The 26582-nt window shown below is 40.7% G+C and overlaps 1 protein-coding gene across 3 annotated transcripts in view; it reads right to left on the bottom strand.

Moving 5' to 3' along the window:
* The window catches only part of ITGA8 (integrin subunit alpha 8), a 173433-nt gene extending 148818 nt beyond the window's left edge, over nucleotides 1-24615 (bottom strand). Inside the window, exons 1-2 of one of the 3 annotated variants that reach the window (XM_058179912.1) lie at nucleotides 24084-24615; nucleotides 16471-16595 (exon numbers count right to left, since the gene is read on the bottom strand). In XM_058179912.1, the coding sequence (XP_058035895.1) occupies nucleotides 16471-16595; nucleotides 24084-24301 (343 nt within the window). In that variant the 5' untranslated portion in view covers nucleotides 24302-24615. The remainder of the gene's footprint in view (nucleotides 1-16470; nucleotides 16596-24083) is intronic. The other 2 variants (XM_058179911.1, XM_058179910.1) reach the window with 2 other exon arrangements.
* Between the last annotated feature and the right edge of the window lie 1967 nt (nucleotides 24616-26582).

The following is a 26582-nucleotide window of genomic DNA, read 5'->3' as shown; positions in this document are numbered from 1 at the left end:
TGCATTTTTTTAAGGTACATCTTTAATGGAACAATTTGGCCATCATTTTGAACTATATTTAATAATTTAGTAGTTTTGCACAAGGGAAGATGATTCATTTTAGGTTGCTCTCTAGCTACCCCTTCTGGCAGATCAGGGAATGATAATATTAATTGTAGCATTTTTCAAGATTGTGTTTGTTGCCTACAATGATACATATTCACCTTAAAAAATAATACATCTAGAAATGTATCAAATTATTAAATAAAAATCAAATTTAAGCCTGAATATATCTGCTCCAATTAATATTAATATTTCATTAAAAATATCACAGACTATTGTACTATCCAAAAAAAATTGTTCCATAAATAGTATCAGTATATATTTTCTTTAAATATATTTTATTCCATTTTTCAAGGCAAAAGCTCCTGAAATAGTTTACAAAGTAGAGCAAAAACACTATTTTTAAAAAAATCCTACATCTCTTTCCCCCTCTCTCTATAACATACTCCCTCCCTCCCTAAGAATACATATAAATATATGGACTTCATCATCCAGAATTCCTTCATCCTACATAAGCCTTTCTGGGAATTCTGAATAATCAATTCCACACTTCTGGAGGGCTGTGCAATTGATGACGCTAATACACAGTAACATATGTCAGAAGCAAACAATTAAACTATGGAACTTTCTGCTACGATATTTAATGGTGAGCAACTACTAGTATTGTTTTTTTAAAAAAATTGGTTTCCCTGCTGTGCTGCTTGATGGTAGAAGAATTCTAGAGAGCAAATCTGGAATGCAGCAGCGCTAGTAATTTGGGGATATTATCATATCCCAGTGATGGCTAACCTTTTTGCCATCATGTGCTGAGGGGAGAGGGGTTGCACACATGCCCACACCCATAATTCTATGCACTCCGCCCCCATGCATTTGTAGCACCCCTCCCCCCGCTCCTGGTACATGATATCCTGGTAGGCCTGTTTTTTTCTCTCACCTGGCTGCAGAGCCTCTCTATGAGTTGGGGAGGGCGAAAATGGCCTCCCCCCCCCAGGAGGCCCTCTGGAGGCCAGAAACTGCTGGACAGGAAGTGACTTTTTTGCTGTCCCCAGCCTCCAGAGACTCCTAGAGAGGCCTTCCCCACCCCCTCAGGCCCTCAGGAGGCAGGAAACAGCCTGTTTCCCTACTTCTAGTGGGCCCAGAAGGCCCGAAAATCAGCTACTGATATGGCTACACGTGCCACCTGTGGCATGTGTGCCATAGTTCGTCATCACATCATATATGTCAACAGTCAATTTTATATTATATGTATATCTATGTTTTATCTGGCTGGAAACCTTTGGGAGAAGGGCGGTATAGGAATCAAATAAATAAATAAATAAATAAATAAATAAATATGCCCAAATAACACCTTTGGTTCATATGCTATACTGGCCTTTTGTAGACTTCCAGATATAATTCAGGTTGTTGTTTTTATTAAATACTGAAGGGCATGGGCAAAATAGGAGGAGACAATGAACAGAACAACAGGCTTTATTGATCAGCGCAACAGGCGCTGAGCTGGCACACGAAGAAACTCAAAACCCGAAATGGAGAACCATGAGGAGAACTCTGACAGCTCTTAAATAGGCTGCTGTCAGAAGGCGGCTCCAATAGCCGCGCTGCAATTTTCCCGCTCTCTAGCTGGCTTGCGCCTTAACCAATCAGCAGCCGTCTGCTGTTGGCAAGGCTCGAGCCGGCGTTGTGAGCGCGAGGACTCTACACCCCTTCCCTCCCTGATAGCGCATGCGTAGTCTGACAAATGCGCAGGCCAACGTCGACTCCGCCCCGATCTCCTGAGCACCGGGGCGGCGCCCGGCAAAGAAGGAGGTGCGGAGGCTTTGTCGGGCCTTGCCTGGGATGCCGCCCTTGCTGCTGACTCAGGACCAGTCGACAGCCTGGAACCCGGTGCCTCTGGTAAGTCCTCCGCCGAGAACGCTCCCGGTTTTGAGGGTTGGAGTCCCTCCGGAACGGCTTGTGGAACCGCAGGGGCCAGACTGAAATCGGGTCCCGGAAGTAGTGACTCAGAGGCCGGTACAAAGTCTCTGATAGCTGCCCGGTGCTGGCTTTGGAATTCTTGGTTTGCACCAGGGTGCGTTGATGGACTTTGTCGTTGTTGGTTTGCGATGGGGGGCGTTGTTGGACTTGGTAGTTGTTGGTTTGCAATGGGGGGCGTTGACAACCGCCTGCGGATTTGGTTTAAATGCCGCCTCCATTCTCATCCGTCTTCCAATCGGACCGTGTAAGAACAGGGTCCGGTTAAACTTACTATGCGGCCGGCCACCCACTTGGGGGGCGACCCATAGTTCTGAGCAAATATTGTATCCCCTACTGCAAAGGACCTTGCGCCAACCCCCCAGCTAGGGCATTGCTCAGGGCAGTAAGAGGGATGGAGCCGGTCCAGATTAGTTCTGATCCGGCGGCCCATCAATAGTTTGGAGGGACTTTGGTTCGTCAGTGGGCAGGGGGAAGCGTGCTGAACTAGGAGGTACTGGCAGATTCTTGAATGCCAATCTGCTGGCCCCAAACGGCCTAGCGCCTCTTTAGCCGATCTTACGGCGCGTTCAGCCCGGCCGTTAGCAGCCGGGTGGAAAGGCGCCGTAGGGGCATGGCGAATGCCATGCTTGGCAAGGAAGGTCTGAAAGGGTGCCGCCGTAAACTGGGGCCCGTTGTCCGACACTACGATGTCGGGCAACCCATGAGTCGCAAAGAGTCGTTCTAAAACCCGAACGGTCGCCTCCGCTGTGGTGGATTGCATTCGTGCCAATTCCACCCAGCGGGAGTAGGCATCGACTATCACTAGGAAGGTCTGACCCTGGTATGGTCCCGCGAAATCCAAATGGATCCGGGACCATGGCGACTTAGGGACTTCCCAGTCTCTAACAGGGGCGGCTGCCGGCACTGGTCTGGAGGTTTGACAACGCTGGCAACGTCCTACCCACAGTTCTATGTCGTGGTCCAATTTGGGCCACCACACATAGCTGCGGGCCAAGGCCTTAATACGTACGATGCCCGGATGGGCATCATGAAGGCTATTTAAAATTGGCGCTCTAAGCGCCTCGGGAGCCACTACCCTGTTTCCCCACAAGAGGCATCCCTTCAGCGCAGACAGCTCATGCTGTCTGCGCTGGAAGGGTAGGAACCCCGGAGGTACGGCTGAGGATGGCCAACCTCTGAGAACCCAGTCCTGAACTTGGGACAGAGTGGGGTCCGAGGAAGTGACTCTGGCGATGTCAGAGGCCGATACTGGCCCCTGCCATTCATCAAGGAGCAGCACCGAGGAAAAAGGAGCCGGGTCGACCGCTGCCACGGGAAGCGGGCAGCGGCTAAGGGCGTCTGCATGGCCAATTGCCCGGCCCAGACGGTATACGAGCCGGTAATTGTATGCCGCCAAAAATTCGGTCCAAACTGGACATGCGGGGTGAAAGGATGGGGGGCGTTTGGCGGTCACCGGCCAGCAAACCCAAAAGGGGCTTGTGGTCAGTGACCAAAAGGAAGAAACGCCCATAGACATATTCGTGGAATCTCTTGATTCCAGCCACAGCCGCCAATGCCTCCTTGTCCAATTGGCTATAATTCCATTCGGGCGCAGATAGCGTCCTGGAATAATAGGCAATTGGAGCCTCGGAGCCATTGGGTAGGATGTGGCTTAATACGGCGCCGATCCCATAGGGAGACGCGTCACAGGAAAGAGAGAGAGGCTGTAGTGGATCATACTGAACCAACACAGCTGACGATGTGAGCAAGGATTTCACGTTTTGGAACGCGGCTTCGGCTGTACGCCCCCAGCGCCATGAGGATTTGGCATCCAGGAGTCTATGCAATGGCTCCGCAACGGATGCCTTGTGGGGCAAGAAGGTGGCGTAAAAATTAAGTAGACCTAGGAAAGCTTGCAATTCGGCCTTATTGGCCGGAGTGGGAGCATCCTGGATAGCTTCTATCTTAGAAGCGGTGGGGTGGATGCCCTGGGAGTCAACGAGGAATCCCAGGAACTCCACCTTGGGGGCCCCCAATAAACATTTTTGGCGTTTAAGTTTAAGCCCTGCCGCCCTAATCCTCGATAGGACAGCCCGAAGCTTAGCGGACAGGTCGGTATGGTTGGTGGCAGAGATGAGGATGTCGTCAAAATAGGGGACGACACCCTCTAGCCCATGGAGCAAACACTCCATAAGGCTTTGAAATAACCCGGGGGCCACGCAAACACCGAATTGGAGGCGTTTGCACTTAAACGCCCCTCGGTGAGTAACTATGGTTTGTGCCATGGCCGTTGCCTCATCGACTGGCAACTGCTGGTATGCCTGCGCTAAGTCTAGTTTGGCGAAGATAGAACCTTGCCCCAGTGAGTGCAACAGGTGCTGCACTACTGGGACCGGGTATGGGTTCGCTTGCAACGCCTTATTAATGGTTCCTTTGTAATCGGCACAGATCCGAATGGATCCGTCCCGCTTAATAGGAACCACGATAGGAGTTTCCCAAGGGGAGTGATCTACCTGTTCCAGAACCCCTTGAGCAATGAGCTTATCAATCTCCTGATCTACTTTATGCCGCAGGGCAAATGGCACCCTTCTAGCCTTCAGGCGTATGGGGGCAATTTGAGGATCCAAATTAAAGGAAATGGGCGTCCCCTTATATTCACCTAATTGGCCATCAAAAACATCAGAGAACTCCTGGAGGACATCATCGAAGGGATCTGCTGCCGTTGCATGGATTCCTAACACATTGAGGCCGAACGCCTCAAACCAGTCGAGACCGAGGAGGCTAGGCAATTTGCCTTTCACTACGATTAGAGAGCAAAATGACCGTGGCTGACTTTAAACAGGTTGCACCCCAGAATAGGGATGGGATGACCCTGATAGTCCCTCAAACGAACTGGACACTGCTTGAGATGATTCCTCGAGAACTCTGGCAACAGGCGTTTCAGGGTGGCTCAGGAGATCAAAGACTTCACTGACCCAGTGTCCACTTCCATCTTGCAGGGAACTCCTTCAAGATTTACCGTGAGGTAAATCTTATTGCTGGTTTTAGACGTGGTGGCATGATTAACCTCGTGGCAGTCGTCAGTGCGGTTAAAAGGTCTCCGAAATGATTTCTTGTTCTTGGTGGGCTCCGACCAGGCGTCAGCAGCTGGCAAAACAGCCCGGCAGACCTTTGCCAGGTGACCCCTTTTTCCACACCGGAGGCAATTCGAGGTTTTGAATCGACAGGTTGCCCTGTCGTGATTACCACCACAGCCTGCGCACCTGAGTGAGGAAGGTCTAGCCGCTTGAGGCCAATTCTTTTGTGGCGCGGTTCTGAGGCGGCTCACGCTGTCACTTTCGTCAGAGGACCCAGTACAGTCTGCGTCTGCCTGATTGACTGCCGATTCCCCAGACTGGGTCCCCCTTGGGGTGTGGAAACTCTGCAATTCATTTGCAGATTTTTCAGACATTTCGGTCGCCTGAGCTTCATCAATGGCGGCGGCCAAGGACAGTTCTTTTCGAGCCAACAGTCGCCGTTGTAGTTTCATGTCTCACACCCCGTTGACCAGCTGCTCCATCAGGGCATGGTCCAGGTCGTGGAAATCGCATTGCGATGCTGCGGACCTGAGGGCGGCTACATAATCAGACACAGATTCCCCTTCCTTTTGAAACCGCCGCCGAAAAGCGTGTCTTCGGGCTATTCGAGACGGAGCAGGGGCGTAATGATTTTGTAACTTGCCCAGCAGGACCTCCCACGAAACTTCACGTAGCATTTGTGGGGCAGCTAGGGCTTTAGCTGTCTTAAACATTTCTCGGCCACACAAACTCAGGAAATACCCCTTCTTCCGCAGGTCTGACATTTCCGTGTATTCGTTAGCCTGCAAGAAGCACTCAAACCGCTCTATAAAAATGTCCCACGTTTCTGCGGTCGGCTCAAACGGGCCAAAAAACGGTTGGTTAGCCATTTCAACCATGAGTGCTAGAATTAGCCTGCGTTAGTTGTTCTTCCTCAAAAACAAATTGTATCCCACCTTTCGTCACCAGTATTAAATACTGAAGGGCATGGGCAAAATAGGAGGAGACAACGAACAGAACAACAGGCTTTATTGATCAGCGCAACAGGCGCTGAGCTGGCACACGAAGAAACTCAAAACCCGAAATGGAGAACCATGAGGAGAACTCTGACAGCTCTTAAATAGGCTGCTGTCAGAAGGCGGCTCCAATAGCCGCGCTGCGATTTTCCCGCTCTCTAGCCGGCTCGCGCCTTAACCAATCAGCAGCCGTCTGCTGTTGGTAAGGCTCGAGCCGGCGCCGTGAGCCCGAGGACTCTACAGTTTTTATTTGTTTGCTTTATATGGCTACTCAGCTGAAGTACATGATTAAAGGCAGCTCACAACATTATCACCTAAAAAGTCCTATGGGGCCTAGACTAGATTATTGCAGGAGCACATCTCCCCAATGCCATCAGTCTGTTCCACATGCTCTAACTCAGGAGTGTCAAACTCAATTTCATTAAGGGATGTGCATCAGGGATGTGTTTGACCTTGTGGGCTGGAGGTGGACATGGCCAGGATGGGCCACGTGATATTACCTATGAAGGGGTGTCTGTGGCAGCCTGAGCGCTTTGCCAGCGAAAATGGGCTCCCAAGCTCCATTTTCACTTGTTAAAGGCACTGCGGGCCGCTGTTTCCAGGTCAGCCCCATGGCCAGATCTAAGCACTCTGCAGTCATTCCTTTTCCACTAAGATTCCTGCCTTTTGGCAGTTGGTGTTAACCTAGATGGCTTTTAGAAAGACACTACAAATTTGTTGTTGCTTTTTTTCTTGGCCACTGGGGCTAGGATAATTGGGGTTCCTATCAGTGGAAAGTAATAATTGCAAATCACTTTTTAATAGTTGTGTACGGAGTTCAGCTGGAATTGTCATTTTGTTTTTGTTTGTTTTGGGTTTCCGGTAAGCTGGCTAAAGTTGCAGTGTTCCAGTTGGGTAGCCATATAAATTCTTTAAATAAATAAATAAGAATATTTGTTATTGGCTACAGGTCTACACTAACAATTTTCAATTTGTGTTCCATATATTACAGGAATTCTACTAAAAACAGGGAGATAAAATCCTATGCAACTTTATGCGTCATGTTAATTGTTAGACTATTACATCTAGTGTCACTTGCCTAACTCATCTTGTTGCACAATATAATAGTTGCTATTTTTAAATTATGAATTTTTGTAATGTTTCAATGTGAAATGATGTTCTTTACACATTAAGTGGTTGGAACATGGGAATTTGGAATTTGATTGGTGGTTTTTATCTGGCAGGCTTAGAAGAACATATGAAAAAAAACTTCCTTATGGAGTGGTTTGCAAAACATTTTGAGGATGATGTAGTGGGTCTGCAAAGAAACAGTCTGGGCACAGCTGGGTTATAAGTTGACTCCAGGATCAGAGGCACCATGTCTAAAATATCAGTTCCTAGGAAACAGCATTATGGAAGATAATAGAACCATAGAGTTGGAAGGGCTACTGAGTCCAACTATCTGCTCTGGGCAGAAATCCAAATTAAAACAGTCCTACAGATGCTATCCAGTCTCTACTTTAGCACAAGCAAAGTCTGGAGAGCCTGAATAATTGGTTCCATTGTCAAACTGCAGTTACTATAACAATTTAGTCAAATGGAATCTTTCTTCCTGTAATTTAAATCCATTTCTCCATGTCTAGAAGAGTGAAGAACAGATCCTAGTCTTTTTCTTTGTGATATCCTTTCACATACTTGAATGATCTTATCATATTTTTCCTCAGTGTTTTCTACAAGTTAAATGTTTCTAATTCCTTCAGCCTCCACTTCAATATACTCTATTCTGAATCATCTAAGTATCTTCATTATCTTTGTATGAACCTGGTACAATTTATATGAATCTTTAATGTTCCAGATTGCCTTCTTAATTGCAATATAAGTCTGCTTTTCTACCCTAAGAGCTTCCTATGTGGGCATTGTGTGTCTCAGAATATTGTACACAACTAGATAGGGTCAGCTTTGATCCACCATGTTTAAGTTACTAATGACCGACTGGGTTGGTAATTGCATAACACATGAGATGGAAGAGAACTGTTACGTTACTATAATATCCCCATCCTTCACAGATTTACCCAACATAAAACTGTGTTGAGATCTCTCAAGATTTGGCTGAGATTGTTCAATTTTTTGTGATTTTTTTCCCTATCTTAATGCAAAGGGGAAAAGGGTACCTTGAGCAACTTCAAAGCAGAATGGAATCATTTTAAACTGATATAAGACATATGTATAATTGCTATTGTTTTTTCAATAAAATCACTTGTAGAAAGTTATCTCCTTTCCATTGCTGGTCCACTGACTACATAGCTGTTATTATTGGCAACAGAAGTGAGAAACTCATCCAATTCTGCTGTGCAGTTTCCTTGCAAGGAAAGATTAGAAATTCCATATACTATCCAAAAAACTAGCATAATCAGGGACAGGGAAGAGAAAACAACAGCCTCCCCTCCAAGTGTGAAAAACCTTTCAAAGGAATCTTGTGTTCAGCATTTAAGAACAAACTGGAAATGGGGTCCAAAATAGGAATGTGGTTATCGTCTGATATTTTTATCTTCTTGCTTGCAGCTGTCCTTTGCAATCTCATTTTATGTAATAGCAACATCTAAATTATTTTATTATGCAAATTGACCAAGGAGACTGAATTTACCTTTAAATTTGTGTGCTCCAAAGTTTTACACCTAAAACATTTTGTTTTAATAATATGTCTCTACCTCCTTTATATTTTTTATGCCATTCAGAACTTTGATAAACATAATTCCAAGTCTTCTATAAAAAAGATTGTGACATTTGAAGCATTCCCTTTTAATTAAAACATTAAACTAGTTGGACTCCATTCCTAATCTCATTACCAAGAACTTTTGGGGTACAGAGAATGAGAAGACTAAAGGCAATGTAAGCTTCCAGAAGCTCTATTTCCTTCTACCAAGATATTTGCTCATGTACATCAGTCTGGATGTACATCAACATGGATTAGATTTAGGCCAGCTTTAGATTTAGGTCTTTAGGTCAGAATGTGAAGACTGACCTAAATCTAATCCATTGCATTGTCCATTTTACAGGGTAAAGCTGTTTTATATTTGGATTTTAATTCTGAATGGTCATATTGACTTGTTAATTTATGGGCAGGAGAATATTTATTCTGAAAGCTATTAAGTGGTCTAAACTCTTGGCTTACTGGTTTTGTTTTTCTTCCAGAGAAGTTCTGACATCAAAATGAGTGTGTAGACACTCTTGCACACACAAAAGCACCAGAAAAAAAAAAAGAGCTAAACTTGATGAATCCTAGCTGTCACTTCTAACAATCGGATCTGTATAAATTAAAGCCTTTCAGTTTTAATGTTGCAGAAGACACTAGCAATAAATCGATTTTGAGGGCCGTTCAGAGAGAAACAAAAGAAAACAAACTGCACAAATTGTTTCAAATGTGTTTTCCCTTTAATTAAATAAGAACCATCTGTTGTGGGGGGACGCATTTGGATGTGATCCATATTATTGCTCTGTTAATTTCCACCCAGCCTCCATTACTTTGAGAGAAATATGCATGCAAAACTGGGTGCTTTTTATGCTTTTAATGGGCAGAAGACTTGTTATATAGAAAGCTGCTAAATCCCAATCTTAAGCACATTTTAATTTTAGAAGATAATGATGAACCAACTTGTATGAAATCAAATATATATTTAAAACAACAAAAAAGAAATTAAATGTGAACCAGGAGATATAAAAAAATCAAGAGTGATACGATATAAAGAATTAAATCACGGATCTTTGTGGAAGTGAGTTATATTTCTCTACTAGTAGATCCATAGCAAGTTAAAAACTAGGCTAAAACATATTTTTCCCTTCTTTTCAAATATAATCTGGCCTGGGAGAATGGATGCATGGAAGGATAGATAGATAGGTGTGTGTGGGGATAGGTAGGTAGGTAGAAAGGAAGGAAGGAAGGTAGATAGATGATAGATAGATAGATAGATAGATAGATAGATAGATAGATAGATAGATAGATAGGTAGATAGATAGATAGAATATGCCATGTCCATAGAGAAGTGAGAGTTTAGGTAGACCACAATTGGAATTGGCAAATCTGAGGCTAACTGCTGCAGTCACTAAGTGAAAAATCTTACGATTGCAACATTTCGATCACTCCCTGTTTGGTTGTTAAATGAAGCACCACTTCATTAAACATAACATGACTGTGACTTGCAACCTTACTTCCATGTTCTCCATTGACTCTGCTGGTTGGAAAACAAAAGAATGGTGGGAATGGTCCTACCTTTTCTGATGATATGCCCAAATCTTAAAGGACCATTGCTTAATCCAGTTCATCCAGATAGCTTTCATCCAGTTTCTAACATTCCTTTTTTAGGGAAGGTTGTGGGAAGGTACTCACAGTTAAACAACTCTGGATTAAAACAGATTACCTATTTCAGCTATGATCCAGGCACATATATGGGACTGAGTGAGTATTGATCAAATTCTTCCTTTGGTGGAAGCAGGATGGAGTAGTGTATCCATCCTTTCTCCTCCTGACCTCTCAGCAGCTTTTGATACCATCAGTCATGATATCATTTTGAACTACCTTTGCAATTGGAGGTAGGTAGCATTATACTGGGCTGGTTTTCCTACTTACTCTGGGCCAGTTCTAGTCAGTTTTGATAGGAAAAGAGAAATCTAACTCATGGACCCTGTTGTGTGGAATGCCATGGGGCTTGGCCAGTGGTGGGATGCTGCCGGTTTAACAACTGGTTTGATGAGCGCGCACTTCATGCCCATATGCACACGTGCCTTTTTTTTGTCACAACAGTATACACAGCAGCAACATAAAACAACAACACATCATATAAGCATATATATAAGCAAAAGTATGCATTAACTATATTAATTTGATATAATGAAAGGAAACAATAGGACAGGAAAGGTAGGCACTTTTGTGCTCTTATGCACGCCCCTTATAGTCCTCTTAGGAATGGGGTGAGGTCAATAGTAGACAGTTTTTGGTTGAAGTTTTGGGGATTTTGAGAAGAGACCACAGTATCAGGTAGTTTGTTCCAAGCGTTAACTCTGTTACAAAAGTCATATTTTTTGCAATCAAGAGTGAAGCTGTTAACATTAAGTTTAAATCTATTGTTTGCTCCTGTATTATTGCGACTGAAGCTGAAGTAGTCTTTAATAGGAAGGACATTGCAATAAGGATTCTGTGTGTTAAACACAGGTCTTGTCGGAGTCGGCGGAGTTCTAAGTTTTCTAATCCCAGGATTTCAAGTCTGGTGGTATAAGGTATTTTGTTGTTTTCAGAGGAGTAGAGAACTCTTCTTGTAAAATATTTCTGGACGTGTTCAATTGTATTAATGTCAGAGATGTGGTATGGGTTCCAGACAGGTGAGCTGTATTCAAGAATAGGTCTAGCAAATGTTTTGTATGCTCTGGTTAATAGTGTAGAGTTTTTGGAAAAGAAGCTATGCAAAATTAGGTTTACAACTCTTAGAGCTTTTTTTGCTATGTAGTTGCCGTGGGCTTTAGCACTTAGATCATTTGATATGAAAACTCCAAGGTCTTTAACAGGGTGGGGGTCATCTGTAAGGTAATGTCCATCAAGCTTGTACTTAATGTTAGGGTTCTTTTTTCCAATATGTAAGACTGAGCATTTGCTGGTTGAGATTTGGAGTTGCCAAGTTTTAGACCATTCAAATACAAAGTCAAGGTCTTTTTGAAGGGTAGTAGTATTGTTGGTGGTGTTAAATAGTTTGACATCATCAGCAAAGAGAACACAATAACTTGAGATAAGGTCACAGAGATCATTTATGTTTAGTATGAAGAGCGTGGTCCAAGAACGCTGCCTTGAGGAACACCACTTTTGACAGGAACAGGATTTGATAGAGCATTGCCAATTTTGACTACTTGTTGTCTGTTTGACAGGAAAGCAGTTATCCAATTGTGAAGAGGTCCTGAAATGCCATAGGATTTTAGTTTTAGGAGAAGTTTACCATGTACTACTGAGTCAAAAGCTTTGCAGAAGTCTATTTAGATTGCATCTATTGCTTTGCCTTGATCAAGATTAGTAGTCCATACGTTTTTGCAGTGAAGAAGTTGTAAGTTACACGATAATTTTTTTCTGAAACCAAATTGTTTATTAGAGAGTATATTAATAATAAATCAAATTGTTTATTAGAGAGTAGCTACGCTGGTGCGTAGTGCTGAAAATGGAAAACTTAAAGCTCAGCTGCTTATCTTCCAAGTCAACAACAGTAAGTAGAACAGCGAGTGGGGTGGAAATCAGTTATGCTGCACGATTGAGATAAACTGCAAAGCAGGAAATAAAGGGCAGGATAGAGTGGGGGTGGTGGGCGGGGCTAACTGATTGTCAGAGCTACTGGTTCACTGAACCAGTACAAACCGGCTGAATACCACCTCTGGGCTTGGACCTTTCTCCCCTTCTGTTGAATACCAACATTTTTTTTATTTATTTTATTTATTTATTTTGTCACAACAATATATGTAGGTATCATACAAAAAGATTATATAGTAAATAAACACATATATGGTAAATATAAGGAGGTATAAGCATATATATAGGAAGGAGAAATGAAAAAACAATAGGACAGGAACGGTAGGCACGTTTGTGCGCTTATGCACGCCCCTTATGGTCCTCTTAGGAATGGGGTGAGGTCAATAATAGAAAGTTTTTGGATAAAACTTATAGGATTATGGGAAGAGACCACAAAGTCAGGTAAAGTATTCCAAGCACTGATGATTCTGTTACAGAAGTCATATTTTCTGCAATCTAGATTAAAGTGGTTGACATTAAGTTTAAATCTATTAGTTGCTCTAGTATTATTGCAATTAAAGCTGAAGTAGTCTTTAACAGGAAGGACATTACAATAGATGATTCTGTGAGTTAAGCTTAGGTCTTGTCGAAGGCGACGGAGTTCCAAGTTTTCTAAGCCTAGGATTTCAAGTGGGATAGGTGGGATAGGGTATTTTATTGTTTTCAGAGGAATGGAGAACTCTTCTTGTAAAATATTTCTGGACACATTCAATTGTATTGATGTCAGAGATGTGGTGAGGGTTCCAAACTGGCGAGCTGTATTCTAGAATTGGTCTAGCAAATAGAATTGGTCTAGCATGAGGTCAACATGAGGCCACTGGGTGAGGTTATCCAATGGTTTGATATCACCATCCATCCATCCATTTATATCTCCATCCCAGGCCACCGGATAGATGCTATGGTTTTCCTGTCTCACTGCCAGGAGGCTGTGCAGGCCTGGATGGGTCACAATAGGCTTCAGATCAACTGAGTGGCTTTGGGTGTAGGGCATTCTGGTGTTAACAATCTTGTATTTTGTCTTGGGTGGAGTGGCACTCCCTCTGACAGAGCTAACAAGTAATCTGGGGGTCCTCTTAAACTCATGGCTCCTGCTGGTAAAGAAGATGGGAATCATTTGTACATTTTCAGATTATGTGCTAGGCTGCTAACTTTGCCCAGTTTTGGACCAAGAGGCCCTGCTCATTGTTATTCATGCTCTTGTGATCTCCTTTCTAGATTACTCAATGTGGTCTACATGGGACTGTCCCTGAAGGCATTCAGAAGCTTCTACTGATTAAGAATGTAGCTGCATGTGATTTTCTAACATTCACTTTCTGGAATTGGTTACTTTATGCCTATTCCGTGGGGTGTGCTGGTTGCCATTGAACTTCCAGATGCAATTCAAGGGGCTGGTTGTTACCTTTAAACTCTTCATGGCTTATGACCAAATTATCTGAGGGACCATCTTATACCAGGTTTTTGTGGCCATCCAATCTGGTCTAGCAGGATGAGAATGCTCCCAGATCCCATTGTCCAAGAAATACCAGCTAGTGGGGCCCAGGAAACATTCCTCTTCTGCTGTACCACCCAACCTATGAAACTCCTAAAGGTCTAAAGATTTGGTTATATGCCTGGGCCTGGGACTCCAAGTGTGTGACAGATCCTGTCTGCTGGCTTTGTTAACAACCATGAAATATAACATCCTCTTTGTTGTATTTTATTTTTTGTTATGCAATAGTAATTTGTTTATGATTGTTTGTCTGTTCACTTGTACTGACTTGAGAAGCCACATACAAAATGAATGAATTGGAGAAAGCAGATCTACTTAACTCATTTTTTGCATCTGTCTTTACACAAAAGAAAAAAACAATCCAACCTATCAAAAACAGCACCACAAAAAACAGATTAGAAACACAAGTTAAAATAGGGAAGAAAATGGTAAGTGAACACTTGTCTACATTAGATGAGTTCAAATCACTAGGACTGGATGGATTACACCCCAGGGTTCTGAAGGAACTGGCAAACGAAATCTCAGAACCACTGAACTATATCTTTCAAAGATCCTGGAGCACAGGGGAGCTGCCAGAGGACTGGAAAAGAGCTGATGTAGTTCCCATCTTCAAAAAAGGGAAAAAAACAGATCCAGGAAACTACAGACCTATCAGCCTGACCTCAATACCGGGGAAGATTCTGGAAAAGATAATCAAGCAACGAATCACCGAACACCTAGAAGCAAACAAAGTAATGACCAAAAGCCAACATGGGTTTGTCAAAAACAGATCATGCCAGACTAATCTTATTGCATTCTTTGACAAAGTGACAAAATTAGTAGACCAGAGGAATGCTGTCGATATAATTTACTTGGACTTCAGTAAAGCATTTGATAAAGTAGATCATAACCTACTACTAGATAAAGTAGAAAAATGTGGGTTAGACAGCACCACCATCAGATGGATTCGTAACTGGCTGACCAACCGCACTCAACGTATAGTCCTCAATGGAACTACATCCACATGGAGGGAAGTATGCAGTGGAGTACCCCAAGGCTCTGTTTTAGGCCCAGTACTCTTCAACATCTTCATCAATGACTTGGACGAGAGGATAGATGGGGAACTCATCAAATTTGCAGATGACACCAAACTGGCAGGAATAGCCAACACTCCAGAAGATAGGCTCAAATTACAGAAAGATCTTGACAGACTTGAACATTGGGCGCGATCTAACAAAATGAAATTCAACAGTGAAAAAAGTAAGGTTCTACATTTAGGCAAAAAAACCAAAATGCACAGGTACCGTATATGTGGTACCTTGTTCAATAGTAGTACCTGTGAGAGGGATCTTGGAGTCCTAGTGGACAACCATTTAGATATGAGCCAGCAGTGTGCAGCTGCTGCTAAAAAAGCCAACACAGTTTTGGGCTGCATAAACAGAGGGATAGAATCAAGATCACGTGAAGTATTAGTGCCACTTTATAATGCCTTGGTAAGGCCACACTTGGAATACTGCATTCAGTTTTGGTCGCCACGATGTAAAAAAGATGCTGAGACTCTAGAAAGAGTGCAGAGAAGAGCAACAAAGATGATTAGGGGACTGGAGGCTAAAACATATGAAGAACGATTGCAGGAACTGGGTATGTCTAGTTTAATGAAAAGAAGGACTAGGGGAGACATGATAGCAGTGTTCCAATATCTCAGGGGCTGCCACAGAGAAGTGGGAGTTGGGCTGTTCTCCAGAGCACCTGAGGGTAGAACAAGAAGCAATGGGTGGAAACTGATCAAGGAAAGAAGCAACTTAGAACTAAGGAGAAATTTCCTGACAGTTAGAACAATTAAAAAGTGGAACGACTTGCCTGCAGAAGTTTTGAATGCTCCAACACTGGAAATTTTTAAGAAAATGTTGGATAACCATCTGTCTGAATGAATGAATGAAATCAAAGCCTGGTTGCAAGCCCCTTTTTTGCACTGTTGTAACTTTGAATGGTCACTAAATGAGGCAATACTTTGTTAGAAGATGGTTCCCTTGCAGTACTTTCTGTAATGATTGGGAGATGCACGGTGTTTGAAGTACTACAGAACAATCAGTCTCTGAACAAACAACCCCATACTACTGTGGATATGCAGACAGGACATTATTACATCTAATATAAATAAGTATTACATTTATAAATAAATAAATATAAATAACCTGTTTTCCAGCTTCTTTGTATATCTTCCCAGAAAACTCCATACCTTGGCTTATTGGTCCAGCAATTTTTAGAAGAGAGATTAAAAATCTGGAGGAAAACCTAATGAACTAAAAATCAAACTCCAAAATGGGCAGATGAATAAAATAGATTCCATTTAAATCAAGTATAATCAGTCACTTTTGCTAAGGTAGAAGCTATACAAGTCCAGCTCTTGGAAATCCTATTATTTCTCTCAGGACTTTTCTGCACAAGGTCTTTTGCACAAGGCAATAATAGTACATTCAATTTCTAAGATTTGTTTCTTCTCTAAAGAGATTTAGATCAGACAAACTGACATAACGAAAGGGACATTGGATCAGCTCACACCTGAGGCAATGATCAGTGGAAAAAGTTTGGCTGAACATTCGCATGCGGAGGTTGACACAGAAATAATTTGCTTACTTTTATTATCAAAAGGGATCTCTTTACACTCCCTGGCTGGCCAAGGGCAATAGTAGACAGCTCCTCCTTCCACTATGTCTGGCTGGGTTGTGTTGGCTTTAGGTGCTCCAACTAGGACACTTATCCTGCAAAAGAGGCAAGAGAAAAACGCTAAGTATGAATTTGAAAAAGCACAGGCAAGTTACTTTGTTGATAAAGGTGTGAGTCCAGAAGCCCTTTTCTGATCTCTGAAAAACCTTATTCCTCCCTCAAGAAAAGAAAAGCATTAGTCAAAGCAATAGCAAAACAAAAAACAAAAACCCACCTCATTTCTAATCCCAAATAATGTTTGTCAAATGGCAAAGTTTGTCAAATCATGATCTATGGCACTGAAGAAGCACGAAGGAACTGTGTTTTTAGAAGGTGAGAAGAAGAAATACCAAATTTAAGAAACAATGTTTTCCTATTATTTCCCTGGGCATTTGTTGTTTGGTTACAGAGGGCCAGACACAGAGCTCTTTCTAGGTCAGATCACTGGGTTCTGGGCTAATAAACGTTCCTGTCCACCATCATTGTTTACTGTTTAGTGGTGATATTTGGCATACAGCTACATGGTTACATGTCTTTTTTAGGGCAAATGTGTGCTCCAAGGGACATGTAGGAAGCATTGACGGAATCATGCATTCAACTATTCTTCCTTTAAAGGCATTGCTTTTTTTTTTTTTTACTGTGGGGTCTACCTTCTTATTCTAGGAAAGTTACATTCAAATACAACTGAATTATTGAATTATCATGGAGACCTTAACATTTTCCTCAGTGGGTGAAAAGTAGATTCAGAGGGCTGAAGATTCTAAATTGCAAATTGGGAAGTCCTAGTTTAAAAAGCTGCTATGAAGATAACCAGGCACCTCCCAGAATTTTTCAACAGCCATTGTCACCTCTGTAAAATATTAGTCTACCTATATAGAGAACATCCAGATAGGAAAAACTACTCTAAGCAAGCCATTTGCATTCTTTTATCTTCTTCTAAATACATCTTCTCTACTTCATCTGTCACACAAAGGGTATAACATTTCACAGAATGGTTACAAGGATTGTGTCACACATAAGTAGTCCTTGACTTACAACAATTCATTCAGTGACCAGTTGAAGTTACAATGGCACTGAAAAACGTGACTTTTGACTATTTTTCACACTTATAACTGTTGCAGAATCCCATGGTCATGTAATCAAAATTCAGATGCTTGGCAACTGGTTCCTAATTATAATGGTTGCAGTGTCCCAGGGTCAAGTGATCCCATTTTGGGACCTTCTAACAAGCAAAGTCAATGGGGAAGCCAGATTCACTTAATAAGTGTGTTACTAACTTAACAATTGTAGTGATTCACTTAACAACTATTCACTCTTTTCACTATTATTTCCTTTTTTTAAAAAAAAAAATCACTATTATTACTACTATTATCTTTTCAATGGGAAGTCACCACTGCCAGTTCTTTAACTGGTGCTGTTTTTCAAATATACTGAGTTCTTCCAAGAACCTCAGATGTCATAATATAGTGGCATAATCTATGTGATTATCTTGATTGCAGAAAATATGAAAATATGACTTCAGTAACAGAGTTGTTAATACTTGGAATACACTACCCGACTCTGTGGTCTCTTCCCCAAATCCTAAAAGCTTCAACCAAAAACTAGCTACCATTGACCTCACCCCATTCCTAAGAGGTCTGTAAGGGGTGTGCATAAGAGCACAAGAGTGTCTACCATTCCTGTCCTATTGTTTCCTTTCGTTATATCCTATTAATATAGATATTACATATTCATGCTTATATATATGCTCATATATTGTATAGTTATTTCATATTTATGCTTATATATACTGTGTGACAAAATAAATAAATAAATAAATAATATGTGTGGATCCAATGTGGCCTATGGCAATTAAACAGATAGAAATTTTGTGCATGAGAAGTTTTTTTACATATATCCAAGATTTTTTAGAATAGACTTGAATAGAATAGAATAGAATAGAATAGAATAGAATAGAATAGAATAGAATTTTTTATTGGCCAAGTGTGATTGGACACACAAGGAATTTGTCTTGATGCATATGCTCTCAGTGTACGTAAAAGAAAAGATATCTTCATCAAGGTACAACACTTACAACACTTGATGATAGTCACAGGGTATAAATTTAACACTTAATGATACAACACTTAATGATAGTCATAAGCTACAAATAAGCAATCAGGAAGCAATCAATATCAGTATAAATCGTAAGGATGCAAGCAACAAAGTTACAGTCATAAGTGGAAGGAGATGGGTGACAGGAACGATGAGAAGATTAATAGTAGTGCAGATTTAGTAAATAGTTTGACAGTGTTGAGAGAATTATTTGTATGACAGCCAGTATGCCAATAACCACTGGGATCACCATGGCCAGTTTATGCCATAATCGTTCCACGTTGATTTTTTCCCCAATCTTTCATTAAAATTTATTATAACATAATAAATGTTAATAATAAAAAGGATTATGAAAATTTAAAAATGGAGATGCAGTATAAAATAGAAAGGAAAAAACATTGATTTATGATTCTTTATAGTAATGAAATATTAACTTTTTGCAATACATTTAGTTATACTAGGGTCATTTCTGTAATTACACAATTATTCAATCCTCAAAGTCTTATAAGTTTCATTTTTTTCTATTTCAAGCATAAAAAAACCAGAAGTTATTTCCCAATGGAAATAAGACTGAGTAAAATCTTTTCTTTGTTTAAAACAGTTTACATTGCCATCCCAACCAAATCCATTTCCCCCCATCTTTTTTTCCATTGTGAGAAATAATACATCTTTCTATTTGCACTTATTAGATTTTCTGCCTTGTCATCATCTATAATAGCAAAAATCACAACACACTTTCAAGTTCTTTAACCAACAATCCAAAGGGAAAACTTATTGTTCCAATTTTATATTCATTTTAAAACTCTGAACATTTTTTAGAAATTATCATCTTTACAGTTATAGTTACTTCTAATACCTTACTTTTTTTTAAAAAGGGATTTTTTTCTTTCAAATTATAGTTTATTATTTTTCTTTTTTTCAAAAAAAATTATCTTTTTTAAACCATGTGTACATTAGTAAATACATTTGTTTTTCAAATTCGATTTCAATAACATTTTGCAGACCTTAATGATAATTTGTTTATGTCCTTTTCAGATCCACTTTTTATAAAACAATTAGTCAATTCTTCCTTTTAATAACATTAAGTAAGAGACTTAAGTAAGAGACTATCCTGTACTTCCATTTTGATTTTCAGATCTTAAGACTTTGTGATATTTTCAAATTCTTTGTCTTCTATCCTATTATTCCCTGGTTTTGCTGCATAAATTACCTACACTTCTGTTTTTCAATCACAGTTAAATATAGTGTGTTATGGGCCAAAACTTTATCAGTTTGTATTTAGGAATCCAACAACATTTCAACCTGCTCATTTTCAATTACATTTTCAACTATATTTCCTACCATTTTTTCATTACTGGTGTAGGTTAATTTATACAGATGACTTTGGCAACTGTATTATATCTTTGTTTATAATCAGTTTGTGTGATCTTCTTACGTGAGATGAGTATATGATTTATTGTTTCTGCAACTGTGCACAATCTGTACTTGGACTCATTGGATAATTTATCAAATGTGGTCTTGATTGCATTAATCCAAACAGCTTGCTCTTGCATAGCCAAAAATCAAACCTTCAGTTTCTTTTTTTAATGTTCCAGTTATAAGTAAGAGTCCAGAGAAGAGCAACAAGAATGATCAGGAGGTTGGAAGTTAAAACATTTGAAAAATGGTAACAGACATTGGATATGTCTAGTGTAACGAAAAGAAGGACTAAGGGAGACATGCTTGCAGTGTTCCAATATTTGAGTGGCTCCTACAAAGACGAGGGAGCAAAGTATTTTCCAAAGCACCAAAAGACAAGACAAGAAACTATGGATGGAACCATTGTTCTACCAAGGAAAAAGCAACTAGAACTAAGGAGAAAATTTCTAATGGTTACAGCAATAAAACAATGGAATAGATTGCATTCAGAAATTGTGGGTGCTCCATCACTGAAGACTTTCAAAAAGTGACTGGACAACCATTTGTCTGAAATGGTATAGTCTCTACTTAAGCAGAGGGTTTGACTAGAAGACCTCCAAGGTCCCTTCCAACTCTATTATTCTAAGGTCACTCCCAGGATTTATCTTTATCCACTTTCTGCTTGATTTTTTAAGAAATTGACCATGTAGTGTTTTTCCTTGCTAGTATTCTATTTACGTTTTTATTACATTTTTCAATATTCATGTTTTGTTTCCAATCCATTAAGAAAGTTCTGACTTTTAACTTGCATCAATGCTTGTTCTTGGCTATCTTTTATATAATAAGACAATACATACTATGATAGTTTGCCTGAACTGTAGAAAACTCTGTCTCCATTTTTGTGGAGCAGGTATATCTATCAATATCACTACGGGAATATAAAGCATGATGAGTAGTTATTAGTTTTTTTTTTATTTTGTTTTTGTTTTTTCAGTCCAAACTGATTAGTTAATAATTCTAGCAGTGTATCATATCACAGCTATGGTCTAGATATTGATCTCTTTGATGGTTTTCCAATGTTCAATTTTGACCTTAGCAATTTTCTTCTCTTTGGATATGTTCTTTACTAATCGCATTTTAAACCCGTTCATGCTTGATATTATCCAACTGTAAGATAACTAGATACTTATAGGCTTCATCCTGATGGATCCTGATGGTCTGACCATTCAGCAGTTCAATTTCATTACTATTCTTGATTGTAAAACAAATGTGACATTTTTATTTGCAATGTTTGCTGTTTGATAACCAAGACCTGGTTGCTTCAAAATCACTGAAAACGGGATCATGGCAATAAAAAATAATAAAGTCACTCTGGTAGATACTTTTTCTATTGTTAACAAACTCATTTTTCATTTCCAACCATCAATTCTGTCTTCCATTGATTCACTATTTCTTCTACAAACATTCCAATGTTTTTACAGACACCAGTTGTTTCCAAACTTTTGATGATTCAAATATAAGATAATAAATCAAACACTTTTTTAAATCAGTCCAGATGATATATACATTGGTTTTTCAGCATTTGCAATTTTTCAGAACAATTTTATCAATCAGAAATTGATATTTTATACCTCTGCTTTTCCTTTTATCTCCTTTCTGTTTTATTGGAAAGATCTTATTTTCTTCTAAATAATCTTGGACGTTATCCACTATTATGCCCCTAAGTAATTTAAACATTTTAGGCAAGCATGTTTTTGGCTTATAGATTCATGATGTTGTCCGTTTTACTGGAATTTTTGGAATCAGATATGTTTTGCCAGTTATTAACCTGTCACTGATGTCTCCTGTATGCAATATTTCATTAAGTTATTTGAATGTAAGCATGTCAGATATTTGAGCCAAAAACTATGCAATTTATCATTTTCAGGATTCGTCCAGTTTTTAATTATTTTCACTTGAATTTTAACCCTTTCTGCAGCTATTATTAGGTTTTTCATTTGACTTTTAATTAAATTCATTTTATTGTTATTAAGTTTCAAGTTTAGATTATATAGCACCAAATTTCATCAATTTTTCTATATGAAGAAATGCAAAAGAGGTACAACTCCTCTTCCCTAAACTGGTCATCAATACATTGAGATCTTCTAGGATCTATTCAATCCATGCCACCATGTTTCAGATATTCAGATATAATCTTCAGAATCATTTACCCACAAAGTCAGTGTCCACATTCATACAGTCAATGTCCATTCCTACACTTAGGACACAATATTATTCATACTTCAGCATCCTCTACCTATATCAAATAGTGAATTGTAGATGTAAATGGAAAGCCACAGAGCAAAGGCCACAAATACACAAATAGAAGTTCTATCTTTCCCCACACAGACTTCATTTAAATTTTCAAGGATATTCATCTATCCCCTCATTTATGAAACACAAAGCAGTTTAGGGTAGAAAAAGCAGACAAGGCATACATATCCATCTGGCTTCATTCCTATACTGATTTCATCAAGACAACATTCTCATTCATGTTAATGACAATAATTCACAGTTTACAACATAATGTTTTCTTGATGTCTAAGGATAGAGCCTACAATATACTTACTAGTGAAAAACTGCTCGCTTCTAAAATCAGAAACTGATAATTTGATTTCCTACCTAATTAAAATGGTAAAGGCTCCCTTGAGTTGAAATAAATTTCTTGTGATTTTTTTGGACACATTTAAGGAATTTCCCTGGCGGCAATGTGGAAATGATTTGCCAATGCATTCTTCCAGACTTCTACGGAATTGCATTCTACAGTCCTGGACTGCCCAGATAATCTCCTGCTCAAAATACCAAGTTCTACTCTGTTCTGACCCCTCTTTAGCTGTTTGTAGGATCAGTCAAGATTGTCTCAATGGTGCCACCTACTGTAGTCCTGCTCAAAAGATACTATAAAGGTAATCTTAGACATGTTGAATTCTAGATGATTGAAACAGAAAAAATCTATTTTTCTTTAAAGTTCTTTAAATCATATAAAGTATTGATAAACTGTTAACTATACAACTTTATAGATAAAATGCATAGACGTGAAGTCTGTATGTTGAATCTGGGTTACCTCCAAATGGGAGGGGACAACATCTCTCAAGATTTCCAGTCATGTGGCTGGAAAATTTGGTACAGATCTTTTGAAACTAGGGAGTCAGTGCATTTTTGGGAAAGACTGAATTAGCGTGAACTCTGAAATAGAGCTTGAAGTGGCTTGCAACTGAACATCAGATTCAGCAGGTTATTACTATGTGTTCCTCTATAACTTTCCTACTTAGCTGCAAAACAGCGACATGGAGTTTTCTGACTTTACTGAATTCGTTATCAATTCAATCTTCTCTAGAGCAAAGAGGTGTGTGGATCCATGGGCGATTTCTCCACAAGTCCATAGCTTACCACACTAGTAGAGCTCAGTGAAAAGATAGAAAGGGCTGGATTTGCATATATTTTGTTGCTGTCACTAAAATTCACAACAATTATTAGAGCACTCATTACATTATCTAGCACTATAGGCAAAAGATGAACATTGTGTAGATGGGGTGCGATCCCACTGTTTATTAATTTCCCACCCAGACAACCCCCTATTTTAATCTATGGAATACCCATTAACAACAGAATCTCTACTTTTCTGCTCAGCGTTCAATCCCACTGAATTAAACGATGCGGAATGACAATTATGCAGATCTGCATTCTGCATCGCCACGAACATTTATTTGGAAATCTGTCTAACAAGGGAATTGTTTCCGGGAAAACCTGTGCAGTTTTGTATGTTGCACGGTCAGAGTCAATAGTGACTATGAAAATAACGTATTTATTGGCACTTCCTTGAGGATGGAGCCACGTCTAGGATGGAGCTGGAAAAAAGTAAGTATCGGCTCCGAACCGATGTAAACTCGGATATCCCGGGGCTCAGCTGTTGCCTGGGTGAATCGCAACGGCCGATCCATCCTCCTCCTGCAATTTCCAAGCGACAACAAGCAAGGCAATTCTGGCGCCCATCAAAGAGGACCGCTACTTACGCATTCGGTGCGGGGTTGTAAAAATCCAGCGCGTAACCGAAGTAACTGCCATCTGGACCGCTGTAGACGACGACCTTCTCTTCGTCCAGGTTGAAGGCACTCAGTGGCCCCGCTAGCAGCAAAAGCAGCGAAAGGACAGCGCTGTTGCTTACCGAGCAGCGCCTGCACCGAGCGGACGAAGTCGGCAGCGATGGCAACCTACGCCGCCGCCTCCACATCCTCCTGGCAGCGGCTCCCTCGCTTCGTTTCTTTCTCTCTCCCGAAAGTGAAGCAGCCAGCCAGAATTGGAAGGCGCCGCCGCCGCCGCCGCCGCTTCAAGCCTCGCAGGGCTACCCTCTGGCCGCAGCCGCCGTCCCACCGCCTCGCTTTGCGTGCGCGCCGCCCGCCGGGCAAAAACTTGGCGAGGGAGGCGCAAAGCCATTCGCTTCCAAAAGTTCGAGCCAGCCGCGCTTCTCTGAAGGAACCAGGCTGTTCGTTGTGCCGCCCCCTGGTGTTGTTCCTGCGGGCGACATTCTGGGAACGACGCAAGAACCCGAGGGATAGATCCGCTTTAAACTGAGAGGAGGAAGGCAGGCGGCGGATTTGTGGGTTCCGTGTCCGTTGTCCCTGGTCGTGGTTTTTGCACAGGCGTTTTTCCCAGACTTCTGCCTACACCCGCTCCAACCACACAACGCAAAGCAAATCGAACACCTATAATTGAGTTTGCGGTGTGTTAGAAGGGCTTAGAAAGGCTGTTTAGAAGGGTTGGGTTCAATGATCTCCATCCCATTTTTTTCCTGCAGACAACAAAACAGGCATTCATCATCTCATTTCATTCATCAAACAGGCAGAACTCACAAGGTTTAAGTCATTTTTTTTTTAAATCTTAATTTGCTGACAAAGGCACAGTTGGCTGGATTCACATAATAGAATAGAATAGAATAGATTTTTTTATTGGCCAAGTGTGATTGGACACACAAGGAATTTGTCTTGGTGCATATGCTCTCAGTATACATAAAAGAAAAGATACCTTCATCAAGGTACAACATTTACAACACAAAGGATAGTCATAGGGTACAATTTAACACTTAATGATGCAACACTTATTGATAAGCATAGAGTACAAATAAGCAATCAGGAACAATCAATATCAATATAAATCATAAGGATTACCAGCAACAAAGTTACAGTCATACAGTCATAAGTGGAAAGAGATTGGTGATGGGAATAATGAGAAGATTAATAGTAACACAGATTTAGTAAATAGTTTGACAGTGTTGAGGGAATTATTTGTTTAGCAGAGTGATGGCCTTCGGGGAAAAACTGTTCTTGTGTCTAGTTGTTCTGGTGTGCAGTGCTCTATAGCGTCGTTTTGAGGGTAGGAGCTGAAACAGTTTATGTCCAGGATGTGAGGGTTCTGTAAATATTTTCACGGCCCTCTTCTTGATTCATGCAGTATACAGGTCCTCAATGGAAGACAGGTTGGTAGCAATTATTTTTTCTGCAATTCTAATTATCCTCTGAAGTCTGTGTTTTTCTTGTTGGGTTGCAGAACCAAAGCAGACCGTTATAGAGGTGCAAATGACAGACTCAATAATTCCTTTGTAGAACTGGATCAGCAGCTCCTTGGGCAGTTTGAGCTTATTGAGTTGGTGCAGAAAGAACATTCTTTGTCGTCCTTTTTTGATGATGTTTTTGATGTTAGCGATATCTTGCGATATGATAGAACCTAGAAATTTAAAGGTTTCTACTGTTGATACTGTGTTGTTTAGTATTGTGAGAGGTGGAAGTATGGAAGGGTTTCTCCTAAAGTCTACCACCATTTCTACAGTTTTGAGTGTGTTCAGTTCCAGATTGTTTCGGTTGCACCACAAGGCTAGTGGTTCCACCTCTCGTCTATATGCGGATTCGTCATTGTCTCGAATGAGACCAATCACTGTTGTGTCATCTGCGAACTTCAGTAGTTTAACAGATGGATCGTTGGAGATGCAGTCATTGGTATACAGAGAGAAGTGGGGAGAGCGTACAGCCTTGGGGAGCCCCTGTTATAATTGTACAGGTATCTGATGTGATCTTGCTTAGCTTCACCTGCTGCTTCCTGTTTGTTAAGAAGCTTGTGATCCACTTACAAGTCTGTTCCGATACCTGTAACTGGTTTAGCTTAGTTAGAAGAGTGTTTGGAATGATGGTATTGAATGCTGAACTAAAGTCTACAAAGAGGACCCTTGCATAGGTCTTTGGAGACTCAAGAAGTTGTAGGATGTAGTGCACAGCCATATTAACGCATCATCTCTTGATCTATTTGCTCGGTATGCAAATTGCAAGGGGTCAAACACCGGATCCGTGATGTTTTCAAGTAGGAAAGCACTAGCCTTTCAAAGGCTTTCATGACTACAGATGTTAAAGCAACTGGTCTGTAGTCATTCAGTTCCTTGATAGTGGGCTTCTTCGGCACTGGGATGATGGTAGAGCATTTGAAGCAAGAAGGAACATAGCATATCTCTAGTGATTTATTGAAAA

The sequence above is a fragment of the Ahaetulla prasina genome, chromosome 4, assembly GCF_028640845.1.
Source record: "Ahaetulla prasina isolate Xishuangbanna chromosome 4, ASM2864084v1, whole genome shotgun sequence".
Taxonomy (NCBI): Eukaryota; Metazoa; Chordata; class Lepidosauria; order Squamata; family Colubridae; genus Ahaetulla; species Ahaetulla prasina.
Note: the sequence above shows the minus strand (reverse complement) of the source record. Positions and strands in the feature narration are given on the sequence as shown.